At 38.6% G+C, this 21,164-nt stretch overlaps 2 protein-coding genes across 5 annotated transcripts in view; one reads left to right on the top strand and one right to left on the bottom strand.

Annotated features, from left to right (window-relative positions):
• The window catches only part of pfkpb (phosphofructokinase, platelet b), a 34,493-nt gene extending 27,100 nt beyond the window's left edge, over positions 1 to 7,393 (top strand). For 2 of the 4 annotated variants that reach the window (XM_073490991.1, XM_073490990.1), the window contains exons 17-22: positions 522 to 686; positions 2,557 to 2,618; positions 3,328 to 3,439; positions 4,166 to 4,265; positions 4,442 to 4,547; positions 6,318 to 7,393. In XM_073490991.1, coding sequence (XP_073347092.1) covers positions 522 to 686; positions 2,557 to 2,618; positions 3,328 to 3,439; positions 4,166 to 4,265; positions 4,442 to 4,547; positions 6,318 to 6,474 — 702 coding nt within the window. In that variant the 3' untranslated portion in view covers positions 6,475 to 7,393. The remainder of the gene's footprint in view (positions 1 to 521; positions 687 to 2,556; positions 2,619 to 3,327; positions 3,440 to 4,165; positions 4,266 to 4,441; positions 4,548 to 6,317) is intronic. The other 2 variants (XM_073490993.1, XM_073490992.1) reach the window with 1 other exon arrangement.
• A 565-nt stretch (positions 7,394 to 7,958) lies between these two features.
• On the bottom strand, positions 7,959 to 19,177 carry pitrm1 (pitrilysin metallopeptidase 1). Its single transcript, XM_073490421.1, has 27 exons — positions 18,980 to 19,177; positions 18,018 to 18,123; positions 17,624 to 17,730; positions 17,334 to 17,485; positions 17,044 to 17,158; positions 16,800 to 16,896; positions 16,454 to 16,614; positions 15,971 to 16,097; positions 15,530 to 15,618; positions 15,099 to 15,227; positions 14,817 to 14,930; positions 14,500 to 14,596; positions 14,082 to 14,216; positions 13,800 to 13,938; positions 11,751 to 11,867; positions 11,513 to 11,642; positions 11,091 to 11,211; positions 10,915 to 10,991; positions 10,621 to 10,786; positions 10,401 to 10,501; positions 10,147 to 10,267; positions 9,601 to 9,651; positions 9,394 to 9,506; positions 9,129 to 9,251; positions 8,768 to 8,913; positions 8,397 to 8,499; positions 7,959 to 8,298 (listed from the first exon to the last, which is right to left on the bottom strand). Exons 1-27 carry the CDS (start codon positions 19,024 to 19,026, stop codon positions 8,205 to 8,207), a joined length of 3,078 nt encoding a protein of 1,025 aa, XP_073346522.1. The 5' UTR covers positions 19,027 to 19,177; the 3' UTR covers positions 7,959 to 8,204.
• Between the last annotated feature and the right edge of the window lie 1,987 nt (positions 19,178 to 21,164).

Here is a 21,164-nt window from a genome sequence, read left to right as displayed (position 1 = left end):
AATGTGAAGAAGATCAGCAAATTCTGTTTGATGTTATTTGAACTGAAAGTTAATTACTTCCTCTATAAAACACCAGCTGACGTGTCAATATGTTGATGCTCTATAATCAATGAGGAGTTAACCTGTGCATCAGAATATTTGATCTCACTCCTCTTGTAGCGTCGACTCTAAAAGGTAACTGTGGCTGCATGTTTACTGACTGTTTTATCTATTTGACTTTATCTGCTAAAGAAGAGCTGCTGCTGATCGTTCTCATCAGTTTTGTTTTGATTTTATTTCTTTTAGTCTATAAAGATAATCCTGAATCCCCATCAGGTTGAGAAAATTTGAGAAATTGAAGCCAGCAAATGTGCATCGGATGTGATCTGATTAATTCTCCATCTAATATCTGTTCATTGAATAATTGATGAACTAACATGATCACTCCAGCTCTACTTTAATGATTTCCTGTTGCTGTTGCATGTTTTGCACAAATCCACCATGTTGCTTGGTAATAACGGTTTAATCTGTGTGTGATGCAGACATGTGATCGCATCAAGCAGTCAGCCAGTGGCACCAAGCGGAGGGTCTTCATCATCGAGACCATGGGGGGCTACTGCGGCTACCTGGCCACTGTTGGCGGTCTGGCCGCGGGCGCCGACACGGTCTACATCTACGAGGAGCCGTTTGACATCCGGGACCTGCAGGTCAGAGACACAGTCTGCCGACAGCAAAATCACATTGTGAAACTTTAAGATATTTAGTAAAGCTGTTTAATAACGCAACATTTGGCTCCGGCTGTGATGCAGCAGCACAGATCACGCGTGAGCATTGCAGCATGTTTCATCAGTTCATCACTGCCTCTGTCTGGAGGTTTCAGGAGTGTGCAGGTGACCCAGATTATGGCTCTGCGTATGAAGCAATGTATTAATAACCTCTGAGCAGCATCACTCATTCCATGAAAGACAGATCCCATCAACACAGATCAGGTCAGCACGATTAGAGACGTCAAGGCGGGCGCCGTGTTTATGTTGTTGCTGCGTCAAATCAAGGCCTCGTCCACCTGTACACAGGTAACTTTAAAAACAAAAGATCTCTGTGAAGGTCGAGCGTTTTAGCACCACTTCAGAAATAATCTCCATCCATACATACACCCCAGAAAATTCTTATCACACGACCACTTGTTGATGTAAACAGGAAGCAGATGGTTTACTCTGTGGTGGATTGCTTCATTACAGAAGATGTTATGAGCAGTTTTTACTTTTACTGACTCTAACATTACATTACCCAGTAACTTCTAGTTTCTGTTATATATGTTAGAGGTACCAGGGCTGGTGCTAAGGCAGTTTTTACAGAAAACAGGGAAAAATGATGAGCCAGTGAAACTTTACTGCTTGTCACAGAATCCTCCTGACATTTTTGATATTTTTATTAAATATTGTCAGCAGTCATTTTTGTCTCTATTTTCCATCATTGTTGTTAAGATAAAGAATATAACATCCATTCTGTCAATGTACAAAGTCAAATACTCAAATACCATAGCATATTCTCCACATTTCCTAATAATGCTACATACGCAATAAGAGTGAACATTTGTGTCTGCGTCATTATTTCCAAAAATCACTGTTTCTGTAATCACTGAAAACTACAAAAAAAATTTCCCCAAAAATAAAATGGAGGAGAAAAAATATTTTTTTCATCTTTAAAACAGCGTGAAAAAACATTTTTGGGAGAATTTATTTTTCTTTTATTCATGTCTGAAACCAAGTGAAAAAAAAAAAATCAAGACAAAAATTTTTTTAAAATGAGTCTTACAAAAAAAATGTCTCCTGACAAAATTTTCAAAAAAAAATTTCCAATCACATGATTTTTTTTTTTTTTTTTTTCTTGAATTTGCACGTGGAAGAAAAAAAAATCCTCCTGAAATCATTTTTACACTTTGTTTCAGAAAAAATTCTCCTGATTTTTTTGTTTTCTCTGCAGACTTTTCACAGATAGAAAAAAAAGATTAAGAAACTTTATCCTGGCAAAACTCTTTTTTTTCCCCACAAACAAAAAAAAAACTAAAACTAAAACGCTGTTTACTTCGTACAAAAGGCCAAAAAGCAAAGAAAATGCTTCTTACGGAGCACCTGTGTACATGTCGCCTGAGATGAGCAAAACACAAACTTTAACTCTATTGAATTCTTTACAACGATTTTATACAGCGAATGCTTAAAAACATTTATACTGATTTAATTTAATTATGTTGTCGGTAAAATAATTATTCTCCTTCTGAGTTTTTATATCCTGATAATTTAAAAAAATTGCAGAAATGATGATAAATGAAATGAAAAGCTGTTCTGTACTAGTACTATAGACAGAAGGAGTGTTGCATTCAAACCACTCTTGGCTTCACCAGGAGGGTAGAAATACTAAATATGGCGCCCCCTGGTGGTTCAAACACCACCCTGCACTTCTCTATTCCTGGGGAGTGTTGAGACAGAGGCGTGTGATTTGTGGCTGGATCGGCTGCTCGTGCAGGTCGCAGGCCGCCATCGCTCCGGTTTGATGTGAGGCTTCGCTCTGTGTTTTCAGGCCAACGTGGAGCATCTGACGCAGAAGATGAAGACGACCATCCAGAGAGGCTTGGTGCTCAGGTGAGGCTCAATTACTCAAATACCAGACGATTTGTCCTCTTTTTTTTAAGGTACATTTCCGAGCCACAGCTGTTTCCGTGGCGTTACCTTGACACACACACTGTTTAGCCTGTGGGGTTTTGCATGAGTGAGTGAGTAAGTGAGTGTGTGTGTGACTGAGGGAGAGAACACAACGAAAGGAGGAAAAAAACATTATTTTATGACGAATCATTTACATTAATATTCTTATATTTTTACTCATATCTTTGACAGCTGATCGACCTCACACACGTTGTACCTCGTGTCATCTGTTGTGGCTATTTTAGTCCGCTGCACCACCACACTGTTTAAATTGCTCCCAGCAGGACGAAGGTCTGTGGAAATAGGACAAATGTAGTAGTGTGTAGGTGACATTGTGTGCTGAGGTTTGCACCTGCATAATTTCACTATTACAAGACGAGCACGGTGGTGCATCGCGAGCGGCTCTGCAGGTTGCAGTAGAGTGCACGCTGGTGCTCTGGCTCAAGGGCACTTGAGCAATGAGGAACAGAGAATGGAGCTTGAGGGGTAGTATCTCGTTGTGCAGATAGTTTTAGTTTTTTTTGTCCGGGTTATTTCTTAGATTAAAAAAGTAGATCCGACAGCAGGTTATGTCTGAATAATATTTCTTATTTCAGTGAACGAACCCTTTAACTGACCTGTTGCCCTTTTTAAAATGTGTGTGTTCTAGAAATGAGAACTGCAATGAGAACTTCACCACTGACTTCATCTACCAGCTGTACACTGAGGAGGGAAAAGGAGTGTTCGACTGCAGGAAGAACATCCTCGGTCACATGCAGCAGGTCAGACACACACACACACACACACACACACACACACACACACACAGTTCACCCAAAAATGATCTACTCCTGAACTGAAGTAGTTGGTATCTTGTTTTAAAATAATAAAAAACAACCAACAGAGCACATCAGATGGCTGTTGAAGCCCCGACATACCAAATTGATTTGAAAAGACATTATTTACACCTTTTTTAGGAGCCAAAATCTTTTCTGTAGCTGCTAAGCTAAAAGTGTTAGCACGCACTCATCTGAAGAGGATGCACGAGCTTGACAATGTGCTGAGGGTGTAAATTATCTTTTCAAAATTGTCTTTTCAAATTAATTTTGTATCTCTGGGCTTCCAGAGACTTTGATTACGCTGGACGAGCTGTGTGGAGCCTTTTATGTTTGTTCCCAGCTACTTCAGTTGTTCAGGGAGAATGCTGCGAGGCTTTTTTGCTGTGTAGCTTGATACGCTGAGAGAGAGGCGCGGTCTATCAGGGCATCTATTAAATACTGTAAATTAGGGCTGGGTGAGTACTCGGTAATATCGATCATGCCGAGTTTCTTTTCTACAGAATTCTATTTTCCGGAATAATGAATGAAACAAACTGTAATCAGTGACAGTGATGCACAGCTCATTGCATGCAATATAACTTGGATAATCTTAAATAGATTATACAAACACCCCTTTAAATGTTCCCAGGTTTATTTTGAACAGAGCCATATTTTCTTTCCTTGTCACAGGGAGGGGCTCCGTCACCATTTGACAGAAACTTTAGCACCAAAATTTCAGCTAAAGCCATGCAGTGGATCACACGGACGCTCAAGGACTCTTACAAAGGAGGTAAAACAGATCACGATTTAATCAGATGCTGTATTTGCTTTTGGTTGCTTGTTTGTTTGAATTTAATCAGGGCTGTGTAAATATCAGTGTCAGTGCATGACTCTGTGCAGTATGTGTTTGCACACACCTGAACAATGTGCTCTGGTCGTAAAGGCTGATGCTTGTCTTCCCTGCAGGACGAGTGTTCGCTAACTCGGAGGACACCGCCTGTCTGTTGGGGATGCGTCGCAGAGCTCTGGTGTTTCAGCCTGTGTCGCAGCTCCGGGACGAGACTGACTTTGTGTAAGAAACATTTTCAGTTTTAATCTCTGTGGCAGTGTAGCTGCTGGATTTATATTCACTGAATGAGTGAGACAACAGGTAGATGTAATCATTTCCAAAATTCACAACATGAATGAATGAGTCAATCCACTTTGTATGGAAGCCCTGAGGGGCAAGTGAGGACATTTTTTCCCCCAGATCATCCATTTTTTTAAAAGTTTGATCTAAATTGTTTTCTCTCCTGTGTTTGACTTGAGAACTGGTGGATAAGAGTTTTGCCAGGATAATCTTTCTCAGTTTCTCTATTTTTATTTCCATCTATGAAAAACAAAAATTAAGGGAAAACATTTTTTTTCTCCTTAAATTTTTTTTTTTCATGTGTGAAACCCGAGTGGAAAAAATGTGTTCTCCTGAATTTTTTTCACTGTTTCACACATGAAAAACAAAATTCTCAGTAGGAAGATGATGATTTCAGAAGAATTTGTTATTTTTTCCGTTGTGTGGAAGAAGAGTTACATGTGTGAAACCAAATAAACCAACCAAAAAAAAGTTTGGGTAGGAGAAACATTTTTTTTTTCTTAAATTAAAAAGAAAAAAAAAAACTAATTCTGATGTCTTTTTTCCCCCAACACAGTTAAAAAAAAAATTCTTCTGAAATTTTTTTTCACGTGTGAAACAAGTTTAAAATTCAGGAGGAAGAAGTTTTTTTTTTCCTTGTGTGAAACAGCAACAAAGAAAAAATCGTGAGAATTTTCCCTTTCTTTTTTTCTCCATGTGTGGAAAACCACGTGGAAAAAAGTTTGGCCGGAGAATCGCCTGATTTCTTTTCTCTTAAAAAAACAAACAAAAAAGCCTTTATCTGATATATTTTCCCCTCCAGTCAGTTAGAAAAAAAAATTTCTGAAATATTTTTCCATGTGTGAAACGAGTTTAAAATTCAGGAGGAAGAAGTAACTTTATTTTCTTGTGAAAAAGAAAAATCAGATTTTTTTTTTCTTTTTCAAAAAACAAACCAAAAAAAAAAAGGTTTCTTTTTACCCACTCTGTCTCTAACATGAAAACAAAAAATAAACTTTAAACTCTCCTCTCCACATTTTTAGTTTTTGCATGCGTGACAGTGGGAAAATGTGTTAAACCAAGTGGAAAGAAAAGTTTGTGTAGGAGAAACGATTTCCTTTTCTTAAAAAATTTAACCAAAAAAACAAAAAACTATTCTGATTTCTTTCGGGGGGAAAGAAATCAGAATTTGTTTATTTGGTTAAATTTGAAATTTTTCATTTCACACATGAAAACCAAAAAAATTCTCCTGAATTTTTTTTTCCATGTGAGAAACAGTTTTAAGATAAAATTCAGGAGGAAGAACTTTTTTTCCTTGAGTGAAACTGAATGAAAGAAAATGAGAATTTTTTATTTTTTACATGTGGTAAAAAGTTTGGGCAGGAGAAACCATTTCTTTTGTCTTAAAAACAATTCTGATTTTTTTTTTCACCCTGTTTCACACATGAAAACCAAAAACCTCCTTACATTTTTTTCCCAACTTGGTTTCTCAGTTTTTCCCCTTGTGTCAAACAGAGTGGGGGAAAAAAAAATCAATGTTGTTTCTCCTACCCACACGAAAAACAAAAAAAAACAACTCTTTAAATCTTTTCCCCATCGGGTTCACACATGAAAAAAATTTGATTTTTGTTTTTCCCCATGTAATTTAATCCTGGCGAAACTAGAGCTGAGCTGAATGTCGGTGAGTGACAACAGGTTCAGTTCTTTATAAAAACTTGTCTTTTGTCTCCTCAGCCACAGGATCCCTAAGGAGCAGTGGTGGCTGAAGCTCCGTCCACTCATGAAAATCCTCGCCAAGTACAAGACGAGCTACGACGTGTCCGACGCCGGCCAGCTGGAGCACGTGACCCGGGTCCGACCCAAAGAGAGCAACACCTCGGCGACTATCTGAGCCGCCGCACCGCTGCCGGAGGAGAGCTTCACTCCCGACAGCTTCACTCCCGACGGCTTCACAAAACAGTGACAGCTACTCACACAATGACTGATCGACCGCTGATTGACTGCAGATAAATTATGGTAGATTTTAAAAGATAGTGAGGGTCTATTAAACGGTGAAGTCACAACACTTTTCAGAAGGGATCGTCCATGTTTTAGAGAGTGACAGATTAAATTTAAGGGTCGGATGTTTGGCATAAAGCTCGCTACATAGCAGAGAGCTAGCAGTGCTGAAATTGTATTTTCTAGATCCCCAATCAAAGTAATTATAGACTTAAATAAATATATATATCCAAGCACTCCTCATCATGTACTGTATAAGTATTAAAGTTGTAGTCCTGAAAATGTAGCTTTATCTTAATTCTTTTAAAGCTGCCCAGCGTTTGTGTTGTTTAAACACAGAGAGGCTGAGGTGGGCGATGCATCTAAAGCTTTTGTGATTTTTATTATTTTCTACAGCACTTTGAGCCCCGTAATTTAATGTAATCCCCCCTGAAGCTGCTCATAATGAGAGAATATACGCGAGGAGGATCACACGCCGTCAGCCTGTTCACACGTCCATCAAACATCTCGATTGTAAAATGCTTCGAGATGAAAACTTGGAAGGAAAATGTGAGCCGAGCAGGCCGTGTGTTAGTGTGTCCCGTCACCTGCTAATTGTGTGTATGAGTGTGTGTGTTGGTGTCGCCTCTGTATCCACCCCGGGCTTTATATGTGACATCTTCTTAGTGGTATTTGTGAGTAGGGTCCTGCTGTTGCTGTAGTTTGGCAGTGAAGTGGAGGATGTCTGAAACTTGTACGCAACATTACCTTTATGTGATGGCAGCGTGATGTGTCTTGTCACAGAGTAATAAAGCATTTATTGTGTGGAAAGATTTGAAACAGACTTTTTTTTTATTATTTAGAAACAAGACTGGAGCTCATTAAGATCTCAAAAACCCATTTCCTTACCACAGTTAAAAGTCTAGAATTATTTTTTAAAAGGAGAGTTAGATGATTGATACCTCTCTCCCAACTGTATGGTAAACTATCAGAAGGTGGTTAGCTTAGCATAAAAACACGGAAAACAGCTAGCCTTGTGCCACCCTAAAGAAACAAAATCCACCTTCAAATCTACTCTCTGTACTAAAACTGTGTGTAAAATGACTGGCAGTGACTTCTGCACATTTTTACGCACAAATTTAATGACTTTAAAGACCTAAAACCAAACATAATACCACTACTGCAGCAAAACAAATGTACAAACTAGACTTCATTTTACATTTACTTTATATACTTCAGTAGTCACTGCGATCTTCTGAGCTATGATCACAAAAAGTGTAAACTAAGACGATCTCAACTTGTTTGACAAAACTAAAGATCCCTTAAAATCTGCTGGGAAAAATACTCATGTTCATCGATGCAGAGATAAAGTCATGAAATAAAGAGCCGACTCAGGTGTAGTATTTCAATGATAATGTAATATCCACATTTTCATAAATATGTACATAACGGAATAGACAAAGTCATCTGAAGAATCAGATTATGACTAAAACACTAATCAGGCAACAGTCCTCTTTGTTTTGTGCGTTTCAGCTTTTTTGCAACTGTTTAAATCCTCAGAAGAGAATCTCTTTTAAATATTCAGTACTTCTTGCCACTGTAGTACAAACTGTAGTTCAGTTTAGTGTCTAAATAGTACAATAATTATTTTACAATCCATGACGGGTCTTTTTTAATCGTCTCGTTCTCCGGACCCAGGATGGTGACGCCACACGTCCTCTGACCAACACCGAGGTATCTGCAGGAAAACAACAACATTTGTTTTATACTTAACAAATATATCTTGAGGATTTTGAACTATTACCTGCAGAATTGTTAGTTCTTAAAGATTTTTACCTTTCAGCCACGTCCACCAGATTTTTGTGAGTGACGGCGAAGAGTCTTTCTCTGTGACTCTGCTTCATCTCATCTGTGACTCCACTGAGGAACAGACCCATCCCTGCAACGCAAAGAAACGTATCGCTTTAATATGACGGCAACGCATCCTTTACCCATTACTGTGAAAGTCTCATTTTACGACGATGATTTTAAGATGTGTATTAAAACATTCTCGAGTGTCTCTAGAAGATTAAAGAATGTTTTTAATCTGTGATGTTGCCGTTAATGTGCTTAAAAGATCTGAAGTGAAGTGAGGTTATCGGTCCGGCCAGCTGCTGTCAGGTCGCATCACTTCATCCAGTCGATTCACCGCGGGCGGAGAGTCTCACCTTTGTTTGCGGGGGCCACAGGTGAGTCGACAGCTGAGAACACTGACAGTTTGGCTTCATCGATGTCCTGCTGAGTGAACTGTCCCGACTTGGCCCAGTCCACGCCTCTACGGAACGCAGACAAGGTCTGCACCGAGTTCGGGTCCCTTAAAGACACGTGACAGAACACGTGGTCAACACACATTTTATTTATTGTTACTATTTTTATTATTGAGTTCACTTAGTTGTTCCTGTCTCATGTAGACATGAAATATTAAAATTGTGTTCAGCAAATGCTGTGGTTCTGATGTTTGATTGCATTTCTGTGTCTATGTTGCCATGTTTTCTATAACTGTGACCGGTGTGATGCACAGCTGCTCACCTGTATGAGTAGAAGGAGAAAACACCTCCTCCCATCCTGGCCCCGCCCCCGTAGGCTCCTCCCTTCTCCCGGATCTCTCCGTGAAGAAACTTCGCCGTCATCATCCTCGCCAGGACGCACAAACTGTCAAAGAGACAAAATAAAGTGTAAGAAAGTGGTAATCAGACAGAGGATGTGGAGGTAATAAGTGAAATGATAAGAAGATGAAGACACGCTACAGAAGAAACATCTAACACTGGTCTGTGATATGAACTGGTGTGGTTACCTGGCGTAGTCCTGGTGGGAGAATGGCACCGTACGAATACTCTCACTGACAAAGTTGACAGGGAAGGGCATCTGGAATAAAGTTTTCATCTGACACGGACTGAAGTTCAGCTCCTGAAGAGTGAAGTAAAAAACACAAACTGCTTAATCCTCATTCAGAATCTGGTTGACTGACTACGAAATGAAAACAGCAGTAAACAGAACTTACAGAGACGAGTTTCCTACTCGGTCCGGAGTCATCCCGGGGGTCTAGTGGCCTCTAATAAAGGAACAAAAAAAGCACAGCAGAAAGAATATTATATAATGATTTAATAGACAAGGCAAATATGAAAACCCCATTTTTTTAAAACAAAAAACCCAATTTTTTTTTTACCAAAACAAATTTTTTAAAACAAAACCTAATTTTTTCAACAAAATTTTTTTTAAAACAAAAATTTTTTTAAACAAAAACAATTTTTTAAAACAAAAAAACAAATTTTTTTTTTACAAAAACAAATTTTTTTAACAAAGAAATCCAATTTTTTTTTGCAAAAAACTTTTTTTTTTATAAAAAACCCACATTTTTTTCAACAAAAACATTTTTTTTAAAAAACAAAAAAATTTTAAAACAATTTTTTTAGCAAAAAGATTTTTGCCAAAAAAAATTAACAAAAAAACAACAAATTTTTCTTAACAATTTTTTTTTTTTTTTTTTTTACAAAAAAACTAAAAATGTTTTAACAAAAACACCAACATGTGCCTGTTGATATCTCACCTCAATAATATTACTTCTGACAGGTTTACGTTCTTTTCTGTTTTCAGACACATCCTTCATAAAATTCTCCAACTGTGCGGCTGTGTCGGACATTTTCTGTGGAGTAGTGTTCACTGCACACCTACAACGGACAGAAGCTTTAGTTTGAAGTGATAAAAGTAAAGGTTGCAGCCAAATACAATGACTTCAGCAGAAATTTGTCTAGCTGAAAAATACCAGTGACTTTAAAGCACACAGATGGAAAATGAGCCCACCTCATGTTGTCTGGGTTGAGAAGATGTTTTTTGATTCTGGGTAGTGTTCGGATGACTTGGCTGAGGTCGGACATCTCTGCTATCCTCTTCATAAACTTCACCTAATGTTCAAACAACATAAAAACAGCTGTCTCACAAACTAGAGGCTCTGAGAAACAACAACAAAAAGCTCTCACACACATGAATTAGTAATGATTGTTCCTTCTAAGCTGTTCAGTACCTGTTCCATCCCACCAAACGTCTCCTGGAGGTCTCCTGCTGGAGTCAGGTGACGGCCTGAACGGGTCATAGCATACATGTGACCAGAGTAGGCGATCCCATTGGCCAGCTCCTGCGCTGACATCATCACCAGCACTCTGAGGCGCTCCTCGTCATCAAAGTGGGGGCTAGAAGAAAAACGACTTATTTGAACACCACATGCCGATAGAACAAGATCAGCATGGAAAACAGTTTTCTGTTTGTAGTAAACTTTTATAAGCAGCCGTCTCCGGCTGCTGCTGATGTGAAGACGTACCTGTTGAATGTGTCGCTCCACAGCTGGAACATGTGAGGGAGGTTCCTGTCCAGACACGAGGAATCCAGGAGGACACCCTGAAACAGAGAGCACAGCGTCAATGGAAGACCCTTTTTTACTTGTAATGCTCATATGATGTATACACTTCAGTGATTTGTCTCTGAGCTGGCGCTGACCTGCTCGTAAATGTCCAGCTGGGTGGAGTCCTGGATGACCTGGGTGGAGACGGACATGCCCCCTGTCCTCAGCTCCTTCTGCTGGGCCTGCTGCCTGTAGTCCAGAGCTCCACAGCCCATCCTGATGGAACAAACAGAAACACATCCAGTATTTAAAATGTGATTTTCAAGTTTGGAAGCACAAGAATTAGTCTATGATAATCTCTCATTTTAATAACAGACTGTACAAAACATTAGCAGTGTCCTGATATATGTCCTCAAACATTATTCATCCAATTGTTGTACTGTATGGAAAATAAACACAATAAAAAAAAAAAACAGACGAAAACCTTTTTGTTTTGTTGTTGAAATAAACAAATTCTAAACCTCGTCTGTGCCGTCCTGATCTTGTTCTGGTCGTACAGACTGACAGATTAACTCACTTGGTGATGACACTGCAGAAGAGGGGGACGTAAAGCCTGAACTCCTCTGGCAGCGTGTTGAGACTACACATGGCTCTGAAGTAAACCAAGCCATTGGTGGGCTGCTCACAGTACTGAACTGGAACACCTCCTGTGGGGATTAGGACAGGAAAGCTCTTCACCAAACACTCTCGACTTGGGTTTTCATGATGCAAATACAATGCAGCTGTTACTGTGTAAATACGATATGAAGCTGTACCTGCTGTGCTGATCTGAACAGGGGTGACGGGTATCGTGGGCTCGATGTCGGACACTTTGAGTGCAGGCAAACAGGAGGCGTCCTGGGTTTTACTCTGAGCATCCAGCAGCTCCAGACCTTTACAGAAAAAAACAACATTGAAAAATCTAGCTTTAATCTTAAGTGCCTTACATGACATGCTTTTATATTGTATCACAGACATTGAAAACATTTGAACAAAACATTTTTTTTTAACAAAAAACCTGATTTTTTTTAAACAAAATACCCAATTTTTTTTATAAAAATCCCCAAATTTCTTTGAACAAAAGAACATTTTTTTAAACAAAAAACCCAAATTTTTCTGAGAAAAAAAATCTAAGAAAAAAAAGTTTAACAAAAAACCCCCCAAATTTTTCAAACAAAAACACCTTTTTTTTAAAAAAATTAAAAAAAACACCCAAAATGTTTTTTGAACAAAAACAAAATTTTTCTGAGAAAAAAAAATCTAAGAAAAAAAAAAAAAACTTAACAAAAAACCCAAATTTTTCAAACAAAAAAACCCTACTGTTTTTTTCACATAACACCCTTTTTTCATAAAAAAAAAAAATCCAAATTGTTTTGAACAAAAAAAAAAATCGGGGCGAAAGACAATTTTTTTCCCCCCTCACATAAAAAAAACGTTAAAAATTCAGCCGAAATTATCAGGAGAATTTTTTTTAACAAAAAAACCCCCATTTTTTTATTTCAGGAAAAATTCTTCTCACATGAAAAAAAAAATAATTCAGGAGACATTTTCAGGAGAATTTTCTTCTCACGTAAAACCGGGCAAAAAACCAAACACATTTTTTTGTTTTACAAAAATGACCTTTTTAAACAAAAAACCCAATTTTTTTTTACGAAAATCCCCAAATTTCTTTGAACAAAAGAACATTTTTTTAACAAAAAACCCAAATTTTTCTGAGAAAAAAAATTTCTAAGAAAAAAGTTTTTTAACAAAAAACCCCAAATTTTTCAAACAAAAACCCTATTTTTTTTTTTTTTTTACAAAAACACCCTTTTTTAAAAAAATCTAAGAAAAAAAACATTTTTTTAACAAAAAACCCTATTGTTTTTTTCACATAACACCCTTTTTTCATTAAAAAAAAAATCCAAATTGTTTTGAAAAAAAAAAAAAAAAAAAAAAAATCGGGGCGAAAGACAATTTTTTCCCCCCTCACATAAAAAAAAACGTTAAAAATTCAGCCGAAATTATCAGGAGAATTTTTTTTTTAACAAAAAAATACAAAACTTTTTTTTATTTCAGGAGAAATTCTTCTAACATGAAAAAAAAATAATTCAGGAGACATTTTCAGGAGAACTTTCTTTTCACGTAAAACCGGGCAAAAAAACCAAACACATTTTTTTGTTTTACAAAAACACCCATTTTTTTTTTAACAAAAATACCCACATTGCTTTGAACAAAAGAACCCAAATTTCTAGAAAAAGAAAAAACTAACAAAAACTAATATTTTTAATGTGAATTTTTTTTTTAAAAGCAATTTTTTGAACAAAAAACATTATTTTAACAAAAAACCCTAATTGTTTTTGAGGAAAAAAAATTAAAAAAATTAAAAAAAAAAAAAAAAAAAAAAAAAAAGAATTTTATGAACAAAAAAAAAAAATCATGGCAATGACAATCATTAAAAATGTTTTTTTAACAATGTTAAAAATTCAGCCAAAATTTTCAGGATTTTTTTTTTCTTGTGTAAAACTGGGCGCAAAAACTTGGAAAAAAAAAATTTAAATTCAGACGAAATTTTTCTCACATGAAAAAATTCAGGATTAGATTTAGATTTTTTATTTTTACAAAAAATTTCAGGGAAAATTTTTCAGGAGACATTTTCTTTGTCAAATTTTTTTTTTTTAACTTAGGAGAATTGCTTTTCACTAACTTTGAGTGAATTTTCTCCCACTCGGTTTCAAACAATTTCGCTTGAAAAAAATGTTTTTCATGTGTGAAACCGAGTGAAAATGAAAAATTTCAGGAGTTGTTAAAGTACTGTTTATTCACTGTTTTTAGAGTATTGTTACCTTTCTCATAGATTTCTTTTCTGTCACTGTCGGACAGAGCCTGGATCTTTTTCTGAAGCTTCTCCTCTTCAGCCTGGGCCTGTTTCTCCATGTAGGCTTCATCTGGGCTCATTGACAGGGTCAGTCTGTGTGTGTTCTCCTGCAAAGACAGGGTTAGGGTTCGCATTAAATCCTGGAATTCATTTGAAGTCTGCAGAGGAAACAAGGGCAACATGCAGCAATCAACTTACAACTACTGGAAACACACGAACACACGTTTAAAAAAGATCTAGTTTAATTCACCTTAAAGTAGTGCTTGACTTTGTCCTGGAGGAAGCGAGGGTTTTCCTTCAGGGCCTGTCTGAACTGAGAAACACTTTCGTTGATTTGCAGCAGCTCCACAGGGTCGCCGTCATGATTCCACGATGATGCTATGTACTAGAAAAACACACAAAAAAAGTCAAGAGTGAGGACGTCCAAGAGGAGGAAATCAGCAAATAAACTTCTCCGTACACAAGATAGTTTCCCAAGACATGTTTGCATTCTCGACTCGTATAGAGTTATACAGAAAAACAGAGAACACAAACAGAAACACAAGATTTCATGCACAGACAGCACAAACTAACATACCTCCCACATGGAGGTTTCTAAATACATGTAGCGTCCTTGTGGTTATGGAAACAAACTGAAGGTTTCAGATAAACATAAGCAGTGAACTCACCGAGGCCAGAGACAGACCGAAGTTGGTGGACTGGTGTTTCATCTGGATCTCGATCTTATGGAGGAGAGCCTCGATTCTTTCCTCCTCGAAGCCATTTCTGTGAACGATGATGACGAGGAATGACTAAAGTTTATTTTACACACTGTGGAAATCTTTTCTCTTCTTCACACTGGCTTGATAACCAAGCATTTCTTCAGCCTACGTGTACATCTACTGAGCCTACCGTGAAGGTCTGTGGACTTAAGATAAAATGCCTGGAGTGCAAATTTAATACATGAAAAACAAACGAGAATACCCAAAGGGACGGTGGGACTTACTCTATAATGTCATCGATGGTTTGTCTGATGATTTGTTTCACCCTCTCTGTGTCCTCCGCAGCCATCCCCTGCAGTCCGATGCTGAACGATGCCTCTTTGGTGCTGCCATCATATCTGCACAACAGGACATTTCAACACACTCTCAACAAATACACGAATGTCATAAATGCGAGCTATGTTGTCTACGCAGTCTATGCAATCAGTCAAACAGTTAGCTTTCCAACTTGACTACATCAAATTGTTACTGATCCCAGCTTAGCTGTCTTAAAGCCATGTACACACCCTACGACAGAAGAGAAGTCGGTTCCTATCTTGGGTTCAATGAGAGCTTTGTAGAAGGGAGAGTTTGGTCCAGAGATCATCAGAGAGGACAGCAGGCTGAGAGTGAATCCTTCAAACGTGTCAGTGATGCTGCACAGAGAAACCACAACAAGAGATCAAATGTTACTGAATAACAGGCTCAAAGCTTCACTTTTAAAAGAGACCTGCTGTGCGATGTCTCGTTGTGTTGAGGAGGACACCCGTTACAAAACTGTCAACATGAATAGACAAGCCTCTGTAAATAAAAGGTCAAACAAGAAAGGCAGAGAACCAGAAGATGCGGCGCCCGATGCTTCAGACTCTTATAAATGCCATCCTACTTCAAAATGACTTTGAGTATAAACGTCTCTGTGAAACACAGCAGGAAATGGAGAGAAATGATGTGATCTTACTCTCCCAGCAGGTAGCTCACACACAGCGTGTTCTGCCTGGCTGGATCTGGAGCCAGAGCGTCAGGGCTGCAGGTCACATGGTCCTCTCTCTGAGAAATAAATGAGACTCACAGTGAGACCAGACGACTATTCAATGTTTCTCATCATGTATTTAATAATTAAATACATGATTTAGTTTAAACAATTCAAGCTCAAATGAACATTAGAGTGTGATTATACTGGAAACCATTTTTCCAAATTCAAATGTAAGATGTGACTTTATCACATTATGTCCCTCCATGCTTAATAAACCAATTTGTACTGTTAAGACTGCAGAGGGAGGAAGTGCAGCACATGATCTTACTTAGCTGAAGTTATTTCGAGGATTTTATACATTTACTTGTCAGGTGCTGCAGAGAACCTTTCATCATTACATGTTACTTGTCTGAATTATGAACTCACAGGGCTGCTCCAGTGCGGCTGGGAGGGGACCTCAGTGTTCGGGTTGATGCGCTCAAACTTGGACAGAGCCTCCTCTTCAATCTGCTTCAGATGCTGCTCCAAAGGCAAATCTCCATATGTGAAGAACCTGAGGAACATATTGAAGACACTCTCATACAGTTTATGTACAACTTAGAAAGCTGCATGCTTTCTGTCCTGTGATGCCAACATCTTTATCTTGATCATCTTTCATGGAGTTTCTTTAGAGGAATGATAATAACTTTCCCTTATCTGATGAATGGAGACAAACTGACACCGGCATGTTTTTACACATTAACCCGTATCATGGTGTCAGTCATTGTGAATTCAAACCAGCAGCAGGCAGGAAATTATAGTAGGACTTAGTGAGCTGTGGAAAGTAATACATGCTCTGTTGTGCTTTCATAGCAGAGCAAAACATTGTCCTGTTTTTCCCAGGCTGTGTCAGGTTGTGTGTTCCTCTACCTGGCGTTGCTGGGGTGGTAGTGCGTGGCGTGGAATTGTCTGAGTTGCTCCCAGGTGAGGTCGGGGATGGCTAAAGGCTCCCCTCCTGACACCACAGAGTAGGTGTGGTCTGGATACAGCTTGTTCTGGAGGTACTGGGCGTACACACGCTCGTTCTCTGACTGGAAACATGCACACACACTCATATGTTATCATGTCAAATTTTGCATTTGCTGACATGGTAAAAGCACAATCATTAGCACTAATACAAGACAATATTCTCCTCTCCAACCACGTTGGTTTGTTTAATATATGAAGTCATATTAATGGAGTCTTAAAGACAGTGAGCAGGAAAGTGTTGACTTACAAAAGCCCCCTTCATTTCATTGAACACGACGCCTTTAAACACCAGAGGAGTGTTTGGATCTGTGGGGGTTTCATTCTCCAGCCTCCAGCCCTCCTGCCTGGAAAATGAAGACAAACAGGATCAAACAAGGTAACGCTGATTTAGTATAATTTCAATATGAATCATAACAAAGAAATCACAACAAAATCTAAAATTATCTCGCAGTTCTAGCGTGTAGAACTGTGCAGCGATAGTCACAACTCACTTGAAATCCTGCTCTCGTAAACAAGGGAAGAAAACTGCATCCAGATAAACTGACAGAAGATTCTGGAAGTCCTTCCCGTTTTGAGTTGAGAACGGATACATGGTGTAGTCACTGGCTGTTCACAAGGAAGCAAACACACACAAACAAACCAGAAGCTCATCAGCCATTTCAGAAAAATACAACCATCATTTCGAAGTCACCCAGAATATTCACGTGAACTGAAGCACAACATTTTGCTCACAGACTCAGACCTCACTCGTTTCTTTTAGGTCATCATTATTGTTCATTACCTGTGAAAGCGTTCATGAAGGTGGACAGGGACCTGGTGAGCATCTTGAAGAAAGGATCTCTGCAGGGATATTTCTCAGACCCACACAGCACCGTGTGCTCCAGGATGTGCGGGACTCCTGTGCTGTCCATGGGGGTCGTTCTGAACTGGACACTGCAAGACAGGAACAAGAGACATCCGAATTTTAGAGGATGTTATATTTTATACAGACAAAAAGGGAAAACAATAAAATCTTTAGTCTAACATGTCATAAATGGATGATGAAGAAGAAGAAGGCACATTTAAACCAACCTAAAGAGGTTGTTGGAGTCATCTCTGGCTGCATGGAGGTACTGAGCTCCAGTTTTATCATGGGTCAACTTCACCGCGGTGAGAAACAAGTCAGGGACCACTGCAACCTGCGGAGAGCAGACACCTTTAAGGTTTCAGGTCTAGTCTCAGCCACTGACTCAAACCTTGTAGCAATGGTCATGTAGGAAAGTCAACAATAAAAACACAAAAAGACTGCGACGATGCGACTGTGATGATTAAAACAACATTTACCACCCTTGACAGATTTTCAAATACATGCATTATCGTATTCCTCCAGCTTACCCCTAAAAAATGGCTGGCTGTTAAAAATGTACCAATGTCATGTACAGTAACAACGACAAAGCTCTGAATGAAAGTGTACCATTACACCTACCTCTCTGACTGTGAAACCATGGACTTTCTGTCCTGGTTGGTACTGAGCAGCTCTTTCTCTTGCTGATGTGCTCTTCAGCTTCCACGTATGCTCCTGTCCATTCAAACTGCGACAGAAGAAACAGTTAATAGTAACTCCAACTGGAGCGGCTGTAGCTCAGGAGGTGGAGCAGGTTGTGTAGTGATCGGAAGGTCCGTAGTTCAAATCCCTGGCTGCATGTCGAAGTGCCCTTGATCAAGATACTGATACTACAATAATCTATAGTGTTGACATATTGTGTGTACTGGCTGAGATCTTCCCATTGTCGGGCACAGCTGGTTTGATGATATTCAATTCTCCAGCAAACTACGTATGGTTTTTCACGACAATCATCAGCCTAATGTTAATAATGAGTTAATAATGATGCTGACATTAGGTTGCACGATGACAAATAGCCACTGTGAGATTAAATAAAGGAGGAATGGGAATGAACAAGCCTTGTGTTGGTATTTTTTGTTTTATCTTGCATTGCAAACATTAACTTAAGCTTGTTTACATGCATTTATCTTTTAAGTTACAACTGCACAAGTGTGAGACTATGTGCACATCCAAATAACCTAAATTACTAAGGAATAATAAAGATTACAGACCCCAGAATGGTAGTTCACATCATCTGGTGTAACACAAATGTAGGCTAGTAACAAACTGCTATCAAGACTTTCCTTTAGCTGTGATAACCTAAACAATAACTATTGCACACAGCACACAGGAGGCATTGCATCAGCTGTTTCATCAGTTTAACTTCACATTACATCTTAATCATAGCACACTTTATGTAGTTATAACACCACAACATCTGGCCACATTGTCACAGACAGTTAGCAGATGTTGTCAGTCGTCCCAGCACACAGAAGTGACATGTAGCCGGTTAGCAGGACACCAGGAGTGCTCATGCTAGCTTGCTGTACCGTTAGCTAACTTACTTGAGATACCGAAGTTTCTGGAGCACCGCCTTCGTTTGCCGAAACATCGCTTTGTCCGTTTGCTAACTTATTCAAGTATGTCTACACCGAGTATGTTCGGTTATAAAGTCACGCAATTTCAATCAAACGTTGTCAATAAATCCACATTATCGCGGGGGAGCATCACCGGCTCGTGTCCCCTCACGCCGTGTGCAATACAGTTGACACATGGGCTCAGTTGCGCACATGAAAACGCCCGTGACACCTGCGCGGAAAGCAGCTCGACAGCCATTTTGTGCCCGGTTACACCTATCCTTCTGCGATGAAACTCTACGAGTACGCCCGCTGAGCAAAATTTCGACACCCGTAAGCGGAACTTCCACCTAGCAACAAGCTTGTTTCCGGTTGGTCGAGCCGGTAAGAAGAGCCGATGTGATTGGCTGAACGTCGAATCACTAAGGTTACCAAACCATGACTCGTCCGAGGAGTGTTTGAAGGACAGCACCATTTTAACACGCATTTAGGACAACTTATGAAAGACTTTACCTCAGTTTCACCTTCAAATGTAGCGTTGATTAATCGAAAACTAATTTAATTTAATCTAATATAATTTAATCTCGTGTTATTTCGATTTAAATGTAGTTCATCTTCTCTCCGGCAGATGTCGCTGTGAGATCATGTTTAAGTGTTGGTAAGCAACAGAAGAAGTGGGGCTCATAACTTCATTTTCCCCCTAAATGTTCCACCCTGGCCTGCCAGAGGAGGAGAAAAGTGCAAAACACATATTATTAAAGTGCAACTCAACACCTCTATTGTGAAATAAGTGCAGCCTGTCCTTTAAATAAACTAATACAGAATTCAAGTGTTGATTGGCAACTTTTATATTGTAATACCTCACCTTGACATTGCAAACGTAGGCCTTATTTACTGTGGGTAGAGTTTAAAATAATAAATCAAGAATCTGCTTCAGATGTTTGCTTTTTCCTTGGTGATTTCCACAGTTGACATTAGTTGGTGAATTTTATTGTTATTGTTGGTGTTCGGTGGTTTTAATTTTGCGTCATGCCTTTTTTTTTTTTGTCATTTTCAAGAGTAGCCTCTTAATCATTTAGACAATTTCACACATAAGATATATTCATGTTGTTACTACCTTTAATACAATGACTGTGTGGTTATATCTGGATTATTCTGTAAAAGGGTCCAAGGACATTAAAAATATCTTCCCAATCTTCCCACTTGTTGTGCAATATGCACACATTTTGTGATATGATACTACTTCGCTTCATGTTTACTGTGCATTAATACGACGTAACACGGATAAATAGAGAGATATGCACCTTTAAGAAAAAAAAATATAGATCTTAAAAACTAGATCTTGACACGGGCTGTCTTCAAACTTTTAAGATCAGGGTAATAAAGCAGAATCCACCTTTAGGTCTTCGTCATGTCAGTTGATATCATGTTTTATTGGTTACAAGGTACCACAAACTGATTGTTATGCAGAAAATGTACGTTTTTTTCAGGGGAACCCTGGAAATCTGGGACCTTGGGGCAGCTGCTGACTCTTCCCACTTGGTAATTCAGCCTTGTGTATGTTGGATTAAAGTAGGGGAGGGTGATCTGGCCAAAAAGTTATATGACAATCTATTTAATTGTAATCACAATCCACAATCTAAATTATGACCTTTTTCTCAATTTTTGGAATGCCGTGTACATGACAGCAAGACTTTAAAACACAGTATTGCATTAAATGCTAGTTATTTTTTGTCAGAAGCTCCACATCCAGATCACCTACCCTTCATTAAAGCTGCTATTTGTAAGAACAGTTGATTTTTGAGTCTCATTCCCAACTCGTCAAATACTGACGCATTGGGATTGTAGGACGGGTCGGCTGCCGTCCCAAAGAGTCAGTTTTTGATGAGTTGGGAAACCCAGAGCGGCATTATTGGATGAGTTGGGACTTAGACTCAAAAATCAACGTTTCTTACAAATATCACCTTTAAAACCTAAGATGCCATTATTATATAGCTGTGCCATTAAAGCAAATGGGACATTATAGACATCTCTTGCACCATTTTCCTCTTAAATGTTTGGGAAACTCTGTGATATCAACATGGATTTAAAATAGTCTTCACAGAGAAGGTTCTGGGATCACAGCAACACTAGAAATCAGAAGGTGCTTGTTGTAGTTTATGTGTATGTGCTG

Source organism: Pagrus major, chromosome 21, assembly GCF_040436345.1.
Source record: "Pagrus major chromosome 21, Pma_NU_1.0".
Taxonomy (NCBI): Eukaryota; Metazoa; Chordata; class Actinopteri; order Spariformes; family Sparidae; genus Pagrus; species Pagrus major.
Note: the sequence above shows the minus strand (reverse complement) of the source record. Positions and strands in the feature narration are given on the sequence as shown.

What these genes read in the sequence shown, in the direction of transcription:
- pitrm1 (XM_073490421.1), bottom strand. Translation starts at nt 19,026, where the DNA reads ATGTTTCGGCAAACGAAGGCGGTGCTCCAGAAACTTCGGTATCTCAA. An exon ending in TTCTCCTTCTACTCATACAG is followed by an intron (nt 8,914 to 9,128) that starts GTGAGCAGCTGT and finishes CGTGTCTTTAAG; the next exon opens with GGACCCGAACTCGGTGCAGA. An exon ending in TGTGGCCCCCGCAAACAAAG is followed by an intron (nt 8,500 to 8,767) that starts GTGAGACTCTCC and finishes TTTGCGTTGCAG; the next exon opens with GGATGGGTCTGTTCCTCAGT.